The 22,845-nt window shown below is 46.2% G+C and overlaps 1 protein-coding gene across 1 annotated transcript in view; it reads left to right on the forward strand.

Annotated features, from left to right (window-relative positions):
- Positions 1 to 275: 275 nt before the first annotated feature.
- The window catches only part of LOC115181888 (cullin-associated NEDD8-dissociated protein 1-like), a 48,618-nt gene continuing 26,048 nt past the window's right edge, over positions 276 to 22,845 (forward strand). The window contains exons 1-5 of the mRNA XM_029743576.1: positions 276 to 580; positions 6,309 to 6,452; positions 14,260 to 14,414; positions 16,621 to 16,744; positions 19,344 to 19,666. Coding sequence (XP_029599436.1) covers positions 513 to 580; positions 6,309 to 6,452; positions 14,260 to 14,414; positions 16,621 to 16,744; positions 19,344 to 19,666 — 814 coding nt within the window. The 5' untranslated portion in view covers positions 276 to 512. The remainder of the gene's footprint in view (positions 581 to 6,308; positions 6,453 to 14,259; positions 14,415 to 16,620; positions 16,745 to 19,343; positions 19,667 to 22,845) is intronic.

Below are 22,845 nucleotides of genomic sequence, written 5' to 3' on the forward strand. Positions count from 1 at the left end.
AGTCTGCTCCCGTCCCCCTATAACAAACTCACTAGTCTGGTCCCGTCCCCCTATAACAAACTCACTAGTCTGGCCCCGTCCCCCTATAACAAACTCACTAGTCTGGCCCCGTCCCCCTATAACAAACTCACCAGTCTGGTCCCGTCCCCCTATAACAAACTCACCAGTCTGGTCCCGTCCCCCTATAACAAACTCACTAGTCTGGTCCCGTCCCCCTATAACAAACTCAACTTTGACCCCCAGCAGCGAAATCGTCTGGTTCTGCAGCTCCTCCTCTCTGCAGAGCAAAGTGAGATCTCCATTCAAACACATCCAAAACTCCGCAGGATGAGACTAAATTCTCTGCTATTCCGCCGCTGATCATCACTTCGCTCCATCGAAAGGAAAGTGACAGTGGAAACTGAATCGATTTCAATCGTTAAGAGAAGTAAATAGGTAAATAAGTGGATAAGAATTCCGCCCCGTGATACTGACTAGTGGTTGCTAGCAGGCTACTCCAACAGACTGCAAACATGGCGAGCGCCTCATACCATATCTCTAATCTATTGGAAAAAATGACATCAAGCGACAAGGATTTCAGGTAAATACAATATTCTAACAGTCTATGCATTTGAAATGACGCTGTGATTCTGAACTTTTACTCAAACCGGTATCGTCCCATATGAAAACCCTGCAAGTTAGCTAGCTAGGCCTCAAATCAATTCTGTCATTTGGCTAGTCTGCTAACGTTCGCTAGCTAGCTAACTAACAATGTTAGCCACTCGCTATAAACACATTCTTGCGAGAAACCCACATTAACATTTTGACATTATATTTATAATTTGTCAGTTTTGCAAAGTGTATATAGCTAGCTAGTTACATTTAACACTGTCATGTTGCTAACTAGCTGGCTAATTCGCTCTGACAGTCATTACTGTCAACGCTAGCTAGTAAACTAGCTAACGTTTTGAGGTAGAAAACGTTGTCGAATTTAGCTAGCTAACTCAACCAAGTGGACTACACTAGTTAGCTAGTTTGTTAACTAAGTAGTTAGCTAGAATGGCATTGCACATATCCCAGCAGTCTACAAATGCCATATCAATGATTGTTTAGCTAACGTTAGCTAGCCACAGTACATCCATAACATAATTCAGCCAGCATGTTTATGTTTTTGGCTGCTCGGGGAGTCAAAATGTAGTTCATGTAGTTAGGTAGTTAGCTGATTAGCTAGCTTTGAAGCATACCACTACCTCACTGTCAGGTGGTTTATATAAACCATACCAAACACACAATCATAACCAACGAACTACAAACAACTTGATTGACTTCCAACCCAAACCGTGAATTAGTCTGCAGCCATATCAACTTCACATTAGAGGAACACTTGTTTCTACAGAAAATCTGATGATGTAAGCCAGCATTCTGCTCTTCACAATTCTGTTACAGTTGCCATGAGTCATGAACTTACATGTATAACTACACAGCATACATGTATAACTACATAGTCGTAATCTACCACCTGATAAATGTTGCAGTTTTTTCACTACAGAGATCATCTTAGATGTGTGCACCTGTGGGAATCCAATGCTGTGTTCCTGTTGTCTTGTTCTGGTGTTTTCCAGTGTTTCCCACACCTGTAGAGATGATAGATAGGTAGACACAGTCATTTGTCACTGACATTTGCTCTGAAATGTCAGATGTTACAACTATAAAACATATTGAAAGTAACCAGTCCCCTGACATACTGAGTGTGCCCCAATAATATGTAATGTCTCTCGGGCCTATCTCTGAAACAGTTTACCATAACCATGCATTAACCTCACCCCCAGGCTCAATTGCTAGAGTGAGCCGTCTGGTTGGATGAGATTTCCTATGCACGTGTGGGAACTCCTAGCCTCTCTTCTTTCTTGTCAACTTAGGCTACTTCCCAGATTCTCAGTCTTGCCAATAACTCTACAGGTCCCAGACTATTTCAGGTTCATAACAATGACTAACGGTGGCTTGTGTTCTGTGGTACCTGGGGTGGGACGGTGAGAAATGGTACAGGACTATTTTACAGGAAGCCTGTTCCACTGTGTGCCCCCATTGCCTTCTAGTTTTGAGGGATTGCTTATACAGCTGCCAAAAGCATGACTTGACACCAGCTCACTGGATTATCCATCATGGTTGAATGACATTGTAAATCTACCTCTAGAATCAGAACTCTCTGAAGTGAATCAGACAAGAAATAGCTGTTGAGAGTTTCGGCCTAACCTCTGAGCCTGGCGGTGGGAGTGGAGCCTGGCGGTGGGAGTGGAGCCTGGCGGTGGGAGTGGAGCCTGGCGGTGGGAGTGGAGCCTGGCGGTGGGAGTGGAGCCTTGCTATCTGACATTTGTGTCAGTTGTAGGCCTATTTGAATTTGAGTTCTAACACCACATTATAGAGGGAGTAAAGGGGTGCTCCTTGCTTCTGCACGTTTGCATGATGACATCATTATTAGCAGGGTGAAATCAATGGCCTTTCACATTTGAGTGGGAGGTCTAATGTTATCCACTCTCAGTCATGTTTGTGTAGGTGTGAGTCTTGTTGTCCTCGTCTAATTTAGGGCCCTTTATAATGAGGGTGGTGGAGAACGAGGACGGAATCAACTAAATGATTTGAACTTGTTAGACTGTGTTCATTTGGCCAAGATTATTATAAAACATGAACAAAATGTATCAGTGATTTGTATTTTCCTTCAGCTGGGGAAAGCCCCTGTCTGTGTGTGCACGTTTGTCTACCACTAAGTGTAGGAGTTAGCGATGATGCTAATAATGACAACAGTCTTCTGGTAGATGGAAAGGCTTTCCCAAAAATCTTCTCAATTAAATGTTAACTACAAAGTAGCCTTCCTGGCAGAATATGTATAATGATGATTTGCATCAATTATTAGCAATCACATGTGTGCTACAGAAACACCGCTAACCAAACAAGTCTCTTGCTGAGAATTTCTTAGATTTTACCCAGACCTCAAAAGTGGACTTAGAACATCACATAAAAAATAAAAAAAATTAAGTGTGATTTTTGACAGCAAAAACCTGAAAACAACTAAACAGAGAAAATGGAATTTTGGGTAAAATAAAACAGATTTTCTAAGGTCCTACTAATGTTTATCTAGTGTGGTGGTGGTACCGTGGTAGTGAAGATTGATTTCCACTATAGAAGATCACCCCCCTGGTAGAAAGTGTTTTCCCACGCCCCAGTTTAGAGAGAGGAGTGTGGGTGCTCCAGCCCATTACCTCATGCTGTGGGGCTGCCGCTCAGTGAGTGTGGGTGCTCCAGCCCATTACCTCATGCTGTGGGGCTGCCGCTCTGTGAGTGTGGGTGCTCCAGCCCATTACCTCATGCTGTGGGGCTGCCGCTCAGTGAGTGTGGGCCATGGACCTCATGCATTATTCATAATTTTTCTCTCTTCCTTCTCGCTGTCCCTCTTGTTTAAAAAGCTTCTTGCGTTCCGATGAGGGGGGGACGACGACGACGCGTCAGAGATTATCAAACGAGCCTAGTGTTGAGGAGCATAGTATTTAGGAAAAGGTCTTTCTTGAATCACACCAGGAGTTCTTTGATGTGTTAAGATGGAGACAAGATGGTGTCTTTAAAGCTGATCTTGTGTGATGTACACTCCCATGTATTAAATTGGATTTGATGGTAAAAGTTACCCCACCACTCTAAGAGATCAGAGCTGGTCTGTCTGGTATCATCTAGTGCTTTAGGCTTCAATCGTTCCTCTCCTCGGAGATAGTAGCTTGATCTTTGTACTAGTGTTGATTTGCTTTGGCTTCTAATGTCAGAGCACTTGACTTGTTACCTTCTCTTAGCTCAGTGGTGTTAAAACCCTTTGGAGGGTTCCATTCTCCTAGCTCAGTGGTGTTAACCTTTTGGAGGGTTCCATTCTCCTAGCTCAGTGGTGTTAAAACCCTTTGGAGGGTTCCATTCTCTTAGCTCAGTGGTGTTAAAACCCTTTGGAGGGTTCCATTCTCTTAGCTCAGTGGTGTTAACCTTTTGGAGGATTCCATTCTCTTAGCTCAGTGGTGTTAACCTTTTGGAGGATTCCATTCTCTTAGCTCAGTGGTGTTAAAACCCTTTGGAGGGTTCCATTCTCTTTTCTCAGTGGTGTTAAAACCCTTCGGAGGGTTTGGCCGGTCGGGCTTTCCTTGGCTCATTGTGCTCTAGCGACTCCTTGTGACAGGGCCGGGCGCATGCAAGCTGACCCCGGTTGTCAGTGGAACTGTGTTTCCTCTGACGCATTGGTGCGGCTGACATCCGGGTCAAGCAGGCGGTGTGATAGAGGTAGGCGGCCAGGCGGGTCATGTTTAAGAGGACGCATGACTTCGCCTCTCCCGAGCCCTTTGAGGAGTTGCAGAGATGAGCCAAGGGATGTAATTCAGGGAAAAGGGGGGTATGCTTGTGGCCATACCACCCTGAACACGCCTGATTAGCACTGGGACGGGAGACCGCCTGGGAGAATACCAGGTGCAGTAAGCTATATAAAATAACAACATAGAAATAGACGTGGCGCGAACGATGTTCCCTAATGCTGGAAGGGGGGCCTCTGCTCTAGAAGATTCTTTAGTTGGATGTCTTATGAACATATAACATCATAACCCTGTTAGTCTAACTGGGTCTTCTTCCTCCCTGTGTGTTCCTGTAGATTCATGGACTAGTTTTTCAACCACTCTACACATTTCTTGTTAACAAACTTATAGTTTTGGCAAGTCGGTTAGGATATCTACTTTGTGCAGGACACAAGTAATTTTTCCAACAATTGTTTACAGACAGATTATTTCACTTATAATTCACTGTATCACAATTCCAATGGGTCAGAAGTTTACATACACTGAGTTGACTGTGCCTTTAAACAGATTGGAACATTCCAGAAAATGTCATGGCTTTAGAAGCTTCTGAGAGGCGAATTCACATCATTTGAGTCAATTGGAGGTGTACCTGTGGATGTACTTCAAGGCCTACCTTCAAACTCAGTGCCTCTTTGCTTGACATCGTGGAAAAATCAAAAGAAATCAGCCAAGACCTCAGAAAATAAATTGTTAACCTCCACAAGTCTGGTTCATCCTTGGGAGCAATTTCCAAACGCCTGAAGGCACCACGTTCATCTGTACAAACAATAGTGCGCAAGTATAAACACCATGGGACCACACAGCCGTCATACTGCTCAGGAAGGAGACGCGTTCTGTCTCCTAGAGATGAGCGTACTTTGGTGCAAAAAGTGCAAATCAATCCCAGAACAACAGCAAAGGACCTTGTGAAGGTGCTGGAGGAAACGGGTATAAATGATCTATATCCACAGTAAAACGAGTTCTATATCAACATAACCTGAAAGGCCGCTCAGCAAGGAAGAAGCCACTGCTCCAAAACCGCCATAAAAAAGCCAGACTACTGTTCTCAACTGCACATGGGGACAAAGATAGTATTTTCTGGATAAATGTCCTCTGGTCTGATGAAACAAAAATATAACTATTTGGCCATAATGACCATCGTTATGTTTGGAGGAAAAAGGGGGAGGCTTGCAAACCGAAGAACACCATCCCAACTGTGAAGCACGGGAGTGGCAGCATCATGTTGTGGGGGTGCTTTGCTGCAGGACGGACTGGTGCACTTCACAAAATAGATGGCATCATGAGGAAAAGAAAATTATGTGGATATATTGAAGCAACATCTCAAGACATCCATCAGGAAGTTAAAGCTTGGTTGCAAATGGGTCTTCCAAATAGACAATGACCCCAAGCATACTTCCAAAGTTGTGCCAAAATTGCTTAAGGACAACAAAGTCAAGGTATTGGAGTGGCCATCACAAAACCCTGACCTCAATCCTATAGAAAATGTGTGGGCAGAACTGAAAAGGTGTGTGCGAGCAAGGAGGCCTACAAACCTGACTCAATTACACCAGCTCTGTCTGCAGGAATGGGCCAAAATTCACCCAACTTATTGTGGGAGGCTTGTGGAAGGCTACCCAAAACGTTTGACCCAAGTTAAACAATTTAAAGGCAATGCTACCAAATACTAATCGAGTGTATGTAAACTTCTGACCCACTGGGAATGTGATGAAAGAAATAAAAGCAGAAATAAATCATTCTGTCTACTATTATTCTGGCATTTCACATTCCTAAAATGAAGTGTTGATCCTAACTGACCTAAGACAGGGTATTTTTCTAGGATTAAATGTCAGGAATTGTGAAAAACTGAGTTTAAATGTATTTGGCTAAGGTGCATGTAAACTTCCGACATCAACTGTATATAACATCATAACCCTGTTAGTCTAACTGGGTCTTCTTTCTCCCTGTGTGTTCCTGTAGATTCATGGCCACCAACGACCTGATGTCGGAGCTGCAGAAAGACTCCATCAAGCTGGACGATGACAGTGAACGCAAGGTGGTCAAGATGATCCTCAAGCTACTGGAAGACAAAAACGGAGAGGTCCAGAATCTGGCCGTCAAGTGGTGAGAGATCTCTGCCTCTGTGTGTGTGTGTGTGTGTGTGTGTGTGTGTGTGTGTGTGTGTGTGAGGGTTTCCATTAGGAGAACGTGGCACCGGACAACGTGACCGGGAAGATTTTAATTTACAGGCTATTATTTGAGATATTTACCGGACCCATATGCGTTGGGGTGCATAACCCATTAGGGCATCCACCCACGGTGTTTGTCAAAATGCAATTCGGGGGGGAAAACACCATTCTAAACAGCTCACACAGATAGCTGTTCCATATGTGACATCCCTTTTTCTAAGTTTCAGAGATAAAAATGTGAGATCTAAAGATGCAACAACTATCATGAGTTGCTAATATGAGAAATGGCATAGCAGGTCCAATAGGAAAATAAATGGAAATACTTTTACCCAAATTCTATAATTGCAACTTTCTATGAATATAAATCATGTGAAATACTTAACCAGAAAGCAGGACTTGGCTATAGAGGAATTGAGGATCATTGGTTTCTTATTTTTTATTTTTTGCTGTGGATTGTTTCAGATCACAAGCTCGTAGGCCTATGCATTTTTGGGAAGCCCGCAATTTGGGCAGCGCTTGTGTCAATGGACCACGCTGATTATTAGATTGCGGCTGTCAGTGAAAATCTTTTTAAAACATTTGTGAAAATAATGTCTTGAGTATATTTTTATAACGTAGAGACAAGAAGGTATAGGCTAGTCTCTTTCCAGAATGGCTCAGCTGTCTCCCGCCAATTCTTGAGCATTCATTGTTTCATGGTGTAAATTTGTTGTCCCTTCGATTTAAATAAATAAAAAATCAGAGCCCTATTACGTCACCATTAGTAAATGTACCGTTAATCCCCGTCATTTGGTTACATTGTCTGTTCATTTTGTATTAATTAGTCATTTATCGTTCTCATTCTCAGAGTTGAAGTTCACAACCTGCTACACTTGTGAGAATCAAGTTTTGTTATACTTCATAACTATCATTTATGAGATTGTAAAAATGTTTAAATTGTCTTTTGTTTGGAATGCTCCATGTGACCAATGAGCACGTCTCTGTTTTCTCTGTCCTAATGTTGAGGGAGCACATAGAAGTACCTGGCCTGCTGCGTGGAAATGTAGGAAAGTGTTTTTTTAACATCCATTGTGAATGATATACACTGCTCAAAAAAATAAAGGGAACACTTAAACAACACAATGTAACTCCAAGTCAATCACACTTCTGTGAAATCAAACTGTCCACTTAGGAAGCAACACTGATTGACAATAAATTTCACATGCTGTTGTGCAAATGGAATAGACAACAGGTGGAAATTATAAACAATTAGCAAGACACCCCCAATAAAGGAGTGGTTCAGCAGGTGGTGACCACAGACCACTTCTCAATTCCTATGCTTCCTGGCTGATGTTTTGGTCACTTTTGAATGCTGGCGGTGCTTTCACTCTAGTGGTAGCATGAGACGGAGTCTACAACCCACACAAGTGGCTCAGGTAGTGCAGCTCATCCAGGATGGCATATCAATGCGAGCTGTGGCAAGAAGGTTTGCTGTGTCTGTCAGCGTAGTGTCCAGAGCATGGAGGCGCTACCAGGAGACAGGCCAGTACATCAGGAGACGTGGAGGAGGCCGTAGGAGGGCAACAACCCAGCAGCAGGACCGCTACCTCCGCCTTTGTGCAAGGAGGAGCAGGAGGAGCACTGCCAGAGCCCTGCGAAAATGACCTCCAGCAGGCCACAAATGTGCATGTGTCTGCTCAAACGGTCAGAAACAGACTCCATGAGGGTGGTATGAGGGCCCGACGTCCACAGGTGGGGGTTGTGCTTACAGCCCAACACCGTGCAGGACGTTTGGCATTTGCCAGAGAACACTAAGATTGGCAAATTCGCCACTGGCGCCCTGTGCTCTTCACAGATGAAAGCAGGTTCACACTGAGCACATGTGACAGACGTGACAGAGTCTGGAGACGCCGTGGAGAACGTTCTGCTGCCTGCAACATCCTCCAGCATGACCGGTTTGGCGGTGGGTCAGTCATGGTGTGGGGTGGCATTTCTTTGGGGGGCCGCACAGCCCTCCATGTGCTCGCCAGAGGTAGCCTGCCTGCCATTAGGTACCGAGATGAGATCCTCAGACCCCTTGTGAGACCATATGCTGGTGCGGTTGGCCCTGGGTTCCTCCTAATGCAAGACAATGCTAGACCTCATGTGGCTGGAGTGTGTCAGCAGTTCCTGCAAGAGGAAGGCATTGATGCTATGGACTGGCCCGCCCGTTCCCCAGACCTGAATCCAATTGAGCACATCTGGGACATCATGTCTCGCTCCATCCACCAACGCCACGTTGCACCACAGACTGTCCAGGAGTTGGCGGATGCTTTAGTCCAGGTCTGGGAGGAGATCCCTCAGGAGACCATCCGCCACCTCATCAGGAGCATGCCCAGGCGTTGTAGGGAGATCATACAGGCACGTGGAGGCCACACACACACTACTGAGCCTCATTTTGACTTGTTTTAAGGACATTACATCAAAGTTGGATCAGCCTGTAGTGTGGTTTTCCACTTTAATTTTGAGTGTGACTCCAAATCCAGACCTCCATGGGTTGATAAATTGGATTTCCATTGATTAATTTTGTGTGATTTTGTTGTGAACACATTCAACTATGTAAAGAAAGTATTTAATAAGATTATTTCATTCAGTCAGATCTAGGATGTGTTATTTTAGTGTTCCCTTTATTTTTTTGAGCAGTGTATTAAAGTCCTCACAGCAAGCTATTTGAAAAATCTTTCCAACAGTCTCCCCTTCGATAATAATGACCAGTCGTCGGTGTGAAGGAAGTTATAAACCTACCGCTGCATTGGCCTATAGGCTGGGAGTTCCATGCGCTCATTTCTTTAGCCACCAATGGACCACAGTGTATCAATGTGTCCATATGACAGAGAGGCTGGTGATCTCGCATTAGTTGACTTTTTTAAACTTTGAGATTTTTATAATTTTAATTCAGGTTATGATTAATCACGTGATAGTGATTTTTGATTTAAAAAAAAAAAAAAAGCATTTGTTTATGAAACTGTACCATGAATATGCGCATATGAAAATCATAACTGACATGCAGAACGGTAGAAGTGGTAGGATAAATTGTATGCTTCCCCAAACTTGAAACTCACGCGCTGCCTATGAAGTCTTCAAACACTGAACAAAAATGTAAACGCAACAGGCAACAATTTTACTGAGTTACAGTTCATATAAGGAAATCAGACAATTTGAAATAAATTCATTAGGCCCTAATCTATGGACTTCACATGACTAGGCGGGTGCAGCCAATCAGAAAGAGTTTTTCCCCACAAAAGGGCTTATTACAGACAGAAATACTCCTCAGTGTCATCAGCTGTCTCAGACGATCCCGCAGGTGAAGAAGCCTGATGTGAAGGTCCTGGGCTGGTGTGGTTACACGTGGTCTGTGGTTGTGAGGCAGGTTAGATGTACTGCCAAATTCTCTAAAACAATGTTGGAGGCGGCTTATGGTAGCGCAATGAACATTCAATTCTCTGGCAACAGCTCTGGTGGATATTCCTGCATTCCGCATGCCAATTGCACGCTCCCTCAAGTTGAGACATCTGTGGCATTGTGTTGTAAAAAATTTCACATTTTAGTGGCCTTTTGTTGTCCCCAGCACAAGGTGCGCCTGTGTAATGATATTGCTGTTTAATCAGCTTCTTGATATGCCACACCTGTCAGGTGGATGGATTATCTTGGCAAAGGAGAAATGCTCACTAACAGGGATGTAAACTCATTTGTTTACATAAAAAAGCTTTTTATGCATACTGAACATTTACGGGATCTTTCATTTCAGCTCATGAAACATGGGACCAACACTTTACATGTTGATTTTATATTTTTGTTCAGTGTAAAATAATTTCTTCCACCTTTCTATGGTTGGATTTAGCCTTTAGGTTACTCTAATACAGTGCTTCTCAATTATTTTCTGTTACGCCCCCCCTAGGAAGAAGTAAACATTTCGCGCCCCCCCAACTCTCCGCCGCGACTGTAAATAGTATCATTTGTCTATAAAATTGTTATAAGTACACCTCTGCATAACATTGTATTATTATTTTTGCAGCACTTGCGTCATCCAGCATGAGAGACCATGTCTAATGCTGCAGGCAGTATCAGCTCCTCTGCTATGGAGTGGGGTTTTTTGCACTGAGCAATTTGGTACGCCACCTTATATGATGCTAACAGTGCTCGCTGGTTTACTGAAGTAGCATTCACAAAGCGGGACGATTGTTGACAATATTCGGCACGTTTTCGATGAAAAAACTCAAGCGGCTTATCAGCGTGATTGGGGTGTAATGTCTTTAAGTGACGCCTTAATTTATTTGGCTTCATGCTGTCCGCTGCCAACATTTTTAGACACAGTAAACATACCGGTCTTTCCTCGTCTCCCACCGTAGTCACAGTGAAGCCAAGCGCTACATTCGCTTCGTCATATTTCCTCGTCTTAGCTTTCGGGAGACTTACGTTTGTCTCATTATCTCCGTCTCTCTCCGCCTTTCTTTTCATCCCTGTTAAATATTTTTCCATGTTGTCTCTTAAGGGTTTGTTATCTGCACTTCATATCTCCTGCTCTGTGCTGTGTGCTCTTGTTCGATTAAAAAAAAAAACTACTACGGGGCAAAAAAAAAGCGTGTTCCCCGGGGTCACGCGCCCCCCCTGGCATCGCTCCGAGCCCCCCCAGGGGGGCGCGCCCCACTATTTGAGAAGGACTGCTCTAATACAAGGAAAAACATGCCTCATGATATGAAATAAAACATTTGGGTTAAAAAACCATTAAGTATGTAATCAAAATGCGTATGGCCTAAAGCTCCCATTGTAAAGTGGTGGGAGACGCACTGACAGCTTTTATTCCTGCACTTGAATGGGAGACTCTCTTCAATTACCAGTTGAGAAATACAAATATTAGCTCTTCTTAATCGAGCACCAAAACTGTTTTGAACACAAACAAATAGCATTTAAAATGAATGTGCAAAAACAGGCTTCTAGAAGCACATGTTTTACTCCGGCAGCAACAAGCTGAGGAGCTGCAGGAGAAACCCCACTCTGTAGGTTATGGTAGTTGTGTTGGATAAATAAGATGCATTGATGACTAACCAAAATACACACAGGCCAATTTAATTCCCAAAATGATGCAAATGAACCTATAGACCAATAAGCATGACGGTCGTTATTTTATTGTTTTGCAATGGGATTTTTTTTTCACCTGGCCACTTTGGCCGGCAACAGTTTATTATAAATGTTTTGGCTTTTCATGTTTTTCTATAACGAAAACCCTGGTGTCTCTGTCTGAACTTCAGGCACCATTATAGAGAGGTTTAAACATGGCTGTCAAACACTGAGACTGAGAGAGGGGCTGAATCACCTGACTGACTGGCTCGGCCCTGTGGGAGACTATCTAGACCCTAACCATCTGTCTGTCTCTCTGCCTCTGTCTGCCTCTCTGTCTGTCGCTATGTCTTTCTGCCTCTTGTCAGTCACTGTCTGTCTCTGTGTCTTTCTGCCTCTGTCACTGTCTTTCTGTCTCTGCCTCTCTGTCGCTATGTCTTTCTGCCTCTGTCTTTCTGCCTCTGCTTCTCTCTGTCGCTATGTCTTTCTGCCTCTCTCTGTCGCCATGTCTTTCTGCCTCTCTCTGTCGCCATGTCTTTCTGCCTCTCTCTGTCGCCATGTCTCTCTGCCTCTCTCTGTCGCCATGTCTCTCTGCCTCTCTCTGTCGCCATGTCTCTCTGCCTCTCTCTGTCGCCATGTCTCTCTGCCTCTCTCTGTCGCCATGTCTCTCTGCCTCTCTCTGTCGCCATGTCTCTCTGCCTCTCTCTGTCGCCATGTCTTTCTGCCTCTCTCTGTCGCCATGTCTTTCTGCCTCTCTCTGTCGCCATGTCTCTCTGCCTCTCTCTGTCGCCATGTCTCTCTGCCTCTCTCTGTCGCCATGTCTCTCTGCCTCTCTCTGTCGCCATGTCTCTCTGCCTCTCTCTGTCGCCATGTCTCTCTGCCTCTCTCTGTCGCCATGTCTCTCTGCCTCTCTCTGTCGCCATGTCTCTCTGCCTCTCTCTGTCGCCATGTCTCTCTGCCTCTCTCTGTCGCCATGTCTCTCTGCCTCTCTCTGTCGCCATGTCACTCAGCCTCTTTCTCTCTGCCTCCGTTTCTCACTCTCTTTCATTCATATCGTTTCACAACACTATGGACAGTGTTATTGAATAACCCTGTTTGCTTCAGTTTGCTTGTCTTATTGCATATTTGCCATTTTTGTCTGTGTATATTTCATGTCAGAGCAGCATTATGAGCTTATGAGCCAGCGGCAGTGTGATCGTCTTGGCTCTCACTCTCAACAAACCATTAGAATTAGGCTTTTAAGGGATTATGTGATCAATAAGAAGATTAATTAAAATGAATCTCTCTAGGCTGTATTTCTCACACATTTCTAATGTTAATATAGGCTACAGTAACACTGCAGTTTGCCTGCTTTTGTATCATTGCCATTTTGAAGTAGTAATCTACTCTGTCTGTTGTGAATGCAGAATGTAAGAAAGGCACTGTGCCTCTTTGTGGACTGGCTGCACCACTATGTAAGAAAACAAACAAAAAAATATATCATTTTTAGGCCATTTTTTTGTTGCTCTAGATTGCAGTAAATGGCAGTTACAGGTGTTTAAAACCCGCAAAGATCTCTCATTACAGAGATGACGGATCAGGTGACACTGACCTGGATGGCTAGAACAAGTAGGCTCAACTGATGATGTACTGTGTAATAAACAGGTCTCTTCCTCTCTCTGCTGCTGATAAGAGGCCCTAAAACTGTCTGGTTGAGGCACTCAGCCTAACTGGTAATATGGTAGTGTGTTACTCAGTCTGTTCTGAATAAACTACAGCCCTTTTTAAACAAGGGGCCCACTTCACATGGTTCACAGTGGGGTAACAACGTGGTTTTATCATGACATTAGATTAACTCTGGACTAGCTTCTGTTGGAACGAGAGAACCACTTAGATTGTGTTGTGTTCCAGCCTGGGTCTGTTGGTCAGTAAGGTGAAGGAGTACCAGGTAGTTTATATTGATATATATATATATATATATATATATTGTGTTGTGTTCCAGCCTGGGTCTGTTGGTCAGTAAGGTGAAGGAGTACCAGGTAGTTTATATTGATATATATATTGTGTTGTGTTCCAGCCTGGGTCTGTTGGTCAGTAAGGTGAAGGAGTACCAGGTAGTTTATATTGATATATATATTGTGTTGTGTTCCAGCCTGGGTCTGTTGGTCAGTAAGGTAAAGGAGTACCAGGTAGTTTATATTGATATATATATTGTGTTGTGTTCCAGCCTGGGTCTGTTGGTCAGTAAGGTGAAGGAGTACCAGGTAGTTTATATTGATATATATATTGTGTTGTGTTCCAGCCTGGGTCTGTTGGTCAGTAAGGTGAAGGAGTACCAGGTAGTTTATATTGATATATATATTGTGTTGTGTTCCAGCCTGGGTCCGTTGGTCAGTAAGGTGAAGGAGTACCAGGTAGTTTATATTGATATATATATTGTGTTGTGTTCCAGCCTGGGTCTGTTGGTCAGTAAGGTGAAGGAGTACCAGGTCGTTTATATTGATATATATATATATATTGTGTTGTGTTCCAGCCTGGGTCTGTTGGTCAGTAAGGTGAAGGAGTACCAGGTAGTTTATATTGATATATATATTGTGTTGTGTTCCAGCCTGGGTCCGTTGGTCAGTAAGGTGAAGGAGTACCAGGTAGTTTATATTGATATATATATATATTGTGTTGTGTTCCAGCCTGGGTCCATTGGTCAGTAAGGTGAAGGAGTACCAGGTCGAGACTATAGTGGACACACTCTGTACCAACATGCTGGCAGACAAGGAACAGCTCCGAGACATCTCCAGCATCGGACTGAAGACTGTCATAGGAGAACTGCCCCCTGCATCCAGCGGTAAGTACCACCATGACCCCTGACCCCTAACCTGTACCCTGATGACTTTTCACTACACATGGGCCTTCACAAAGCTGATCTTGGATCAGTTTGCCCTTCTTTTTTAGATCATGATGAGTAAGATTACGTGGCAGGAGGGCCTGATCCTAGGTCAGGACTTCTGCACTGAGAAGTCTGAAAGATGTCATTATTGAACACATATCAGAGCATGATATCAGTTTGTGGAGAGGATGTATAATGTGTTAGTTAAACCAGTTAGATGATGAACTGATGGACCATCCCCTCTAGTGATGGTGTTGTAGTGTGTTAGTTAAACCAGTTAGATAATGAACTGATGGACCATCCCCTCTAGTGATGGTGTTGTAGTGTGTTAGTTAAACCAGTTAGATAATGAACTGATGGACCATCCCCTCTAGTGATGGTGTTGTAGTGTGTTAGTTAAACCAGTTAGATAATGAACTGATGGACCATCCACTCTAGTGATGGTGTTGTAGTGTGTTAGTAAAAACCAGTTAGATAATGACTGATGGACCATCCCCTCTAGTGATGGTGTTGTAGTGTGTTAGTTAAACCAGTTAGATAATAACTGATGGACCATCCCCTCTAGTGATGGTGTTGTAGTGTGTTAGTTAAACCAGTTAGATAATGAACTGATGGACCATCCCCTCTAGTGATGGTGTTGTAGTGTGTTAGTTAAACCAGTTGGATAATGAACTGATGGACCATCCCCTCTAGTGATGGTGTTGTAGTGTGTTAGTTAAACCAGTTAGATAATGACTGATGGACCATCCCCTCTAGTGATGGTGTTGTAGTGTGTTAGTTAAAACCAGTTAGATAATGAACTGATGGACCATCCCCTCTAGTGATGGTGTTGTAGTGTGTTAGTTAAACCAGTTAGATAATGAACTGATGGACCATCCACTCTAGTGATGGTGTTGTAGTGTGTTAGTAAAACCAGTTAGATAATGAACTGATGGACCATCCCCTCTAGTGATGGTGTTGTAGTGTGTTAGTTAAACCAGTTAGATAATGAACTGATGGACCATCCCTCTAGTGATGGTGTTGTAGTGTGTTAGTTAAACCAGTTAGATAATGAACTGATGGACCATCCCCTCTAGTGATGGTGTGTGTAGTGTGTTAGTTAAACCAGTTAGATAATGAACTGATGGACCATCCCCTCTAGTGATGGTGTTGTAGTGTGTTAGTTAAACCAGTTAGATAATGAACTGATGGACCATCCCCTCTAGTGATGGTGTTGTAGTGTGTTAGTTAAACCAGTTAGATAATGAACTGATGGACCATCCCCTCTAGTGATGGTGTTGTAGTGGTTTAGTTTAAACCAGTTAGATAATGAACTGATGGACCATCCCCTCTAGTGTGGTGTTGTAGTGTGTTAGTTAAACCAGTTAGATAATGAACTGATGGACCATCCCCTCTAGTGATGGTGTTGTAGTGTGTTAGTTAAACCAGTTAGATAATGAACTGATGGACCATCCCCTCTAGTGATGGTGTTGTAGTGTGTTAGTTAAACCAGTTAGATAATGAACTGATGGACCATCCCCTCTAGTGATGGTGTTGTAGTGTGTTAGTTAAACCAGTTAGATAATGAACTGATGGACCATCCCCTCTAGTGATGGTGTTGTAGTGTGTTAGTTAAACCAGTTAGATAATGAACTGATGGACCATCCCCTCTAGTGATGGTGTTGTAGTGTGTTAGTTAAACCAGTTAGATAATGAACTGATGGACCATCCCCTCTAGTGATGGTGTTGTAGTGTGTTAGTTAAACCAGTTAGATAATGAACTGATGGACCATCCCCTCTAGTGATGGTGTTGTAGTGTGTTAGTTAAACCAGTTAGATAATGAACTGATGGACCATCCCCTCTAGTGATGGTGTTGTAATGTGTTAGTTAAACCAGTTAGATAATGAACTGATGGACCATCCCCTCCAGCTAGATGTCCTCCTTCCAACTTGGTTTATCTTCAGTTGTATTCAGGCCTTTCCCAGTCATGTCGATGGAGATGGAAGAGAGCATCTGTTAACAGCCTTGCTGCCCCATCACCTTCAGGCATCAGCCATATTGGCTGACAGCAGTGTGACTCATTTAGCTAACTCTGTCTCTGTCTCTTTCTGTCTCTCTTTCTCCCTCTCTCTGTCTTTCTCCTCTCCAACCCCCTCCCCCATGTTTCTCTCCCCCTCTCTCTAGGCTCGGCCCTGGCTGCCAGCGTATGTAAAAAGATCACAGGCCGTCTGACCAGTGCCATCGCCAAGCAGGAGGATGTTTCAGTTCAGCTGGAGGCCCTGGACATCATGGCTGACATGCTCTGCAGGTTGGTGTGTTCTCACTGTCTGACCGCTGGCCTGGACCCAGGTTGGTGTGTTCTCACTGTCTGACCGCTGGCCTGGACCCAGGTTGGTGTGTTCTCCACTGTCTGACCGCTGGCCTGGACCCAGGTTGGTGTGTTCTCCACTGTCTGACCGCTGGCCTGGACCCAGGTTGGTGTGTTCTCACTGTCTGACCGCTGGCCTGGACCCAGGTTGGTGTGTTCTCCACTGTCTGAACCGCTGGCCTGGACCCAGGTTGGTGTGTTCTCCACTGTCTGACCGCTGGCCTGGACCCAGGTTGGTGTGTTCTCACTGTCTGACCGCTGGCCTGGACCCAGGTTGGTGTGTTCTCCACTGTCTGACCGCTGGCCTGGACCCAGGTTGGTGTGTTCTCCACTGTCTGACCGCTGGCCTGGACCCAGGTTGGTGTGTTCTCCACTGTCTGACCGCTGGCCTGGACCCAGGTTGGTGTGTTCTCCACTGTCTGACCGCTGGCCTGGACCCAGGTTGGTGTGTTCTCCACTGTCTGACCGCTGGCCTGGACCCAGGTTGGTGTGTTCTCCACTGTCTGACCGCTGGCCTGGACCCAGGTTGGTGTGTTCTCCACTGTCTGACCGCTGGCCTGGACCCAGGTTGGTGTGTTCTCACTGTCTGACCGCTGGCCTGGACCCAGGTTGGTGTGTTCTCCACTGTCTGACCGCTGGCCTGGACCCAGGTTGGTGTGTTCTCACTGTCTGACCGCTGGCCTGGACCCAGGTTGGTGTGTTCTCCACTGTCTGACCGCTGGCCTGGACCCAGGTTGGTGTGTTCTCCACTGTCTGACCGCTGGCCTGGACCCAGGTTGGTGTGTTCTCCACTGTCTGACCGCTGGCCTGGACCCAGGTTGGTGTGTTCTCCACTGTCTGACCGCTGGCCTGGACCCAGGTTGGTGTGTTCTCCACTGTCTGACCGCTGGCCTGGACCCAGGTTGGTGTGTTCTCCACTGTCTGACCGCTGGCCTGGACCCAGGTTGGTGTGTTCTCCACTGTCTGACCGCTGGCCTGGACCCAGGTTGGTGTGTTCTCCACTGTCTGACCGCTGGCCTGGACCCAGGTTGGTGTGTTCTCCACTGTCTGACCGCTGGCCTGGACCCAGGTTGGTATGTTCTCCACTGTCTGACCGCTGGCCTGGACCCAGGTTGGTGTGTTCTCCACTGTCTGACCGCTGGCCTGGACCCAGGTTGGTGTGTTCTCCACTGTCTGACCGCTGGCCTGGACCCAGGTTGGTGTGTTCTCCACTGTCTGACCGCTGGCCTGGACCCAGGTTGGTGTGTTCTCCACTGTCTGACCGCTGGCCTGGACCCAGGTTGGTGTGTTCTCACTGTCTGACCGCTGGCCTGGACCCAGGTTGGTGTGTTCTCCACTGTCTGACCGCTGGCCTGGACCCAGGTTGGTGTGTTCTCCACTGTCTGACCGCTGGCCTGGACCCAGGTTGGTGTGTTCTCCACTGTCTGACCGCTGGCCTGGACCCAGGTTGGTGTGTTCTCCACTGTCTGACCGCTGACCTGGACCCAGGTTGGTGTGTTCTCCACTGTCTGACCGCTGGCCTGGACCCAGGTTGGTGTGTTCTCACTGTCTGACCGCTGGCCTGGACCCAGGTTGGTGTGTTCTCCACTGTCTGACCGCTGGCCTGGACCCAGGTTGGTGTGTTCTCCACTGTCTGACCGCTGGCCTGGACCCAGGTTGGTGTGTTCTCCACTGTCTGACCGCTGGCCTGGACCCAGGTTGGTGTGTTCTCCACTGTCTGACCGCTGGCCTGGACCCATTATACACTATAGATGGTTCTTTGTTATTGGATTAGGTTATTACAGTGAATTGAATATCTGAAGTTATTTGTGATTTCTGCCTGTAAAAATGAGTTTGGGACGGTACAGGAACATTCTGGGGTTATATAACGGTTATATATATAACGGTTTCTGGATCAGGACAGTACAGGAAAATATTTGACAAGACAGGACAGGAATTTGTTTTCACTCCTGGTGCCAACCTCTAGTCTGCTGGTGAACTTTCACCCCTCCGTCCTGTCCTGCCTGCTCTCCCAGCTGACCAGACCCTACGCAGCCTATCATACAGCCTGATGACACTACATAACACTACTTAACCTCTCTCCCTCTCCTCTAACAGACAGGATGGTCTCCTGGTGAACTTTCACCCCTCCGTCCTGTCCTGCCTGCTCTCCCAGCTGACCAGACCCTACGCAGCCTATCATACCGCCTGATGACACTACATAACACTACTTAACCTCTCTCCCTCTCCTCTAACAGACAGGATGGTCTCCTGGTGAACTTTCACCCCTCCGTCCTGTCCTGCCTGCTCTCCCAGCTGACCAGACCCTACGCAGCCTATCATACCGCCTGATGACACTACATAACACTACTTAACATAGTGCTAACCTCTCTCCCTCTCCTCTAACAGACAGGGTGGTCTCCTGGTGAACTTTCACCCCTCCGTCCTGTCCTGCCTGCTCTCCCAGCTGACCAGACCCTACGCAGCCTATCATACCGCCTGATGACACTACATAACACTACTTAACATAGTGCTAACCTCTCTCCCTCTCCTCTAACAGACAGGGTGGTCTCCTGGTGAACTTTCACCCCTCCATCCTGTCCTGCCTGCTTCCTCAGCTGACCAGCCCCCGCCTGGCGGTCAGGAAGAGGACCATCATCGCTCTGGGTCACCTGGTCATGTCCTGTGGGAACCTGGTCTTTGTGGACCTTATTGAACACCTGCTGTCAGAGTTATCCCGTAACGACTCCATGTCCACTACTCGTACCTACATACAGTGTATCGCAGCCATCAGCAGACAGGCCGGACACAGAATCGGTGAGTTCCATAGAGACACACAGACATGGGCTAGTGATATCACTAATGTACATAACATATTCCAATAGGTTTCTTTTTCTAGTTGAACGGTTGAAAAACAAACCCTGCAGTCATTTGTATGAGACACAATGTCAGAACATTTTGCACCTTTTTTATAGTTGGAAATGTCAAACAATTTAGCCAACATTTTCCAGTTAATGACCCCTTCTTTAGGTGGCAGGTAGCCTAGTGGTTAGTGTTGGACTAGTAACCAGCAGGTAGCCTAGTGGTTAGTGTTGGACTAGTAACCAGCAGGTAGCCTAGTGGTTAGAGTGTTGGACTAGTAACCAGCAGGTAGCCTAGTGGTTAGAGTGTTGGTCTAGTAACCAGCAGGTAGCCTAGTGGTTAGTGTTGGACTAGTAACCAGCAGGTAGCCTAGTGGTTAGTGTTGGACTAGTAACCAGCAGGTAGCCTAGTGGTTAGTGTTGGACTAGTAACCAGCAGGTAGCCTAGTGGTTAGAGTGTTGGACTAGTAACCAGCAGGTAGCCTAGTGGTTAGAGTGTTGGACTAGTAACCAGCAGGTAGCCTAGTGGTTAGAGCGTTGGACGAGGAACCAGCAGGAAGCCTAGTGGTTAGAGCGTTGGACGAGGAACCAGCAGGTAGCCTAGTGGTTAGAGCGTTGGACGAGGAACCAGCAGGTGGCCTAGTGGTTAGAGCGTTGGACTAGTAACCAGCAGGTAGCCTAGTGGTTAGAGCGTTGGACTAGGAACCAGCAGGTGGCCTAGTGGTTAGAGCGTTGGACTAGTAACCAGCAGGTGGCCTAGTGGTTAGAGCGTTGGACTAGTAACCAGCAGGTGGCCTAGTGGTTAGAGCGTTGAACTAGTAACCAGCAGGTGGCCTAGTGGTTAGAGCGTTGGACTAGTAACCAGCAGGTGGCCTAGTGGTTAGAGCGTTGGACTAGTAACCAGCAGGTGGCCTAGTGGTTAGAGCGTTGGACTAGTAACCAGCAGGTGGCCTAGTGGTTAGAGCGTTGGACTAGTACCAGCAGGTGGCCTAGTGGTTAGAGCGTTGGACTAGTAACCAGCAGGTGGCCTAGTGGTTAGAGCGTTGGACTAGTAACCAGCAGGTGGCCTAGTGGTTAGAGCGTTGGACTAGTAACCAGCAGGTGGCCTAGTGGTTAGAGCGTTGGACTAGTAACCAGCAGGTGGCCTAGTGGTTAGAGCGTTGGACTAGTAACCAGCAGGTGGCCTAGTGGTTAGAGCGTTGGACTAGTAACCAGCAGGTAGCCTAGTGGTTAGTGTTGGACTAGTAACCAGCAGGTAGCCTAGTGGTTAGTGTTGGACTAGTAACCAGCAGGTAGCCTAGTGGTTAGTGTTGGACTAGTAACCAGCAGGCAGCCTAGTGGTTAGAGTGTTGGACTAGTAACCAGCAGGCAGCCTAGTGGTTAGAGTGTTGGACTAGTAACCAGCAGGCAGCCTAGTGGTTAGAGTGTTGGACTAGTAACCAGCAGGCAGCCTAGTGGTTAGAGCGTTGGACTAGTAACCAGCAGGCAGCCTAGTGGTTAGAGCGTTGGACTAGTAACCAGCAGGCAGCCTAGTGGTTAGAGTGTTGGACTAGTAACCAGCAGGCAGCCTAGTGGTTAGAGTGTTGGACTAGTAACCAGCAGGCAGCCTAGTGGTTAGAGTGTTGGAGTAGTAACCAGCAGGCAGCCTAGTGGTTAGAGTGTTGGACTAGTAACCAGCAGGCAGCCTAGTGGTTAGAGTGTTGGACTAGTAACCAGCAGGCAGCCTAGTGGTTAGAGTGTTGGACTAGTAACCAGCAGGCAGCCTAGTGGTTAGTTACAGTAATCAGCAGGCAGCCTAGTGTTAGAGTGTTGGACTAGTAACCAGCAGGCAGCCTAGTGGTTAGAGCGTTGGACTAGTAACCAGCAGGCAGCCTAGTGGTTAGAGCGTTGGACTAGTAACCAGCAGGCGGCCTAGTGGTTAGAGCGTTGGACTAGTAACCAGCAGGTGGCCTAGTGGTTAGAGCGTTGGACTAGTAACCAGCAGGTAGCCTAGTGGTTAGAGCGTTGGACTAGTAACCAGCAGGTAGCCTAGTGGTTAGAGCGTTGGACTAGTAACCGGAAGGTTGTGAGATTGAATCCCCGAGCTGACGAGGTAAAACTCTGTCATCCTGCCTCTGAACAAGGCAGTTAACCCACTGTTCCCCAGTAGGCCGTCATTGTAAATAAGAATTTGTTCTTAACTGACTTGCCTGGTTAAATAAAGGTTAAATAAAGAAATCTATTTTTTGGGGCTTTCTCATAATTACATGATGTAATATTACTGTAGGAGCTAGGAACACAAGCATTCACCACTACACCCTATGTGACCAATAAAATGTGGTTTGAGTTGTGCAGTTCATATAAGAGATGTTTTGGGGTATACATAGTGTCATTTCTCCAGGAGAATGAATGACTCGCCAGCCAGCGTCTTGTGACCTGCTTTAGTTGCAGTCATCTACAGGAGAATGAAATGACTCGCCAGCCAGCGTCTTGTGACCTGCTTAGTTGCAGTCATCTACAGGAGAATGAAATGACTCGCCAGCCAGCGTCTTGTGACCTGCTTTAGTTGCAGTCATCTACAGGAGAATGAAATGACTCGCCAGCCAGCGTCTTGTGACCTGCTTTAGTTGCAGTCATCTACAGGAGAATGAAATGACTCGCCAGCCAGCGTCTTGTGACCTGCTTTAGTTGCAGTCATCTACAGGAGAATGAAATGACTCGCCAGCCAGCGTCTTGTGACCTGCTTTAGTTGCAGTCATCTACAGGAGAATGAAATGACTGGCCAGCCAGCGTCTTGTGACCTGCTTTAGTTGCAGTCATCTACAGGAGAATGAAATGACTCGCCAGCCAGCGTCTTGTACCTGCTTTAGTTGCAGTCATCTACAGGAGAATGAAATGACTCGCCAGCCAGCGTCTTGTGACCTGCTTTAGTTGCAGTCATCTACAGGAGAATGAAATGACTCGCCAGCCAGCGTCTTGTGACCTGCTTTAGTTGCAGTCATCTACAGGAGAATTTAATTGGAGCTCACCGGGGTCGACGTTGAATCTGGATTATATTTTGGGATGGGCTGAATTTAATATGGATCAGTTAGAGCTGTTCTGTCTTCTCTCTCTCTCTCTCCTCCTCTCTCGCTCTCTCTCTCTCTCTCTCTCTCTCTCTCTCTCTCTCCCCTCTCTCTCTCTCTCCTCCTCTTCCTTCTCTCTCTCTCTCTCTCTTCTCTT

The sequence above is a fragment of the Salmo trutta genome, unplaced genomic scaffold (genome assembly GCF_901001165.1).
Source record: "Salmo trutta unplaced genomic scaffold, fSalTru1.1, whole genome shotgun sequence".
In the NCBI taxonomy this organism is placed as follows: domain Eukaryota; kingdom Metazoa; phylum Chordata; class Actinopteri; order Salmoniformes; family Salmonidae; genus Salmo; species Salmo trutta.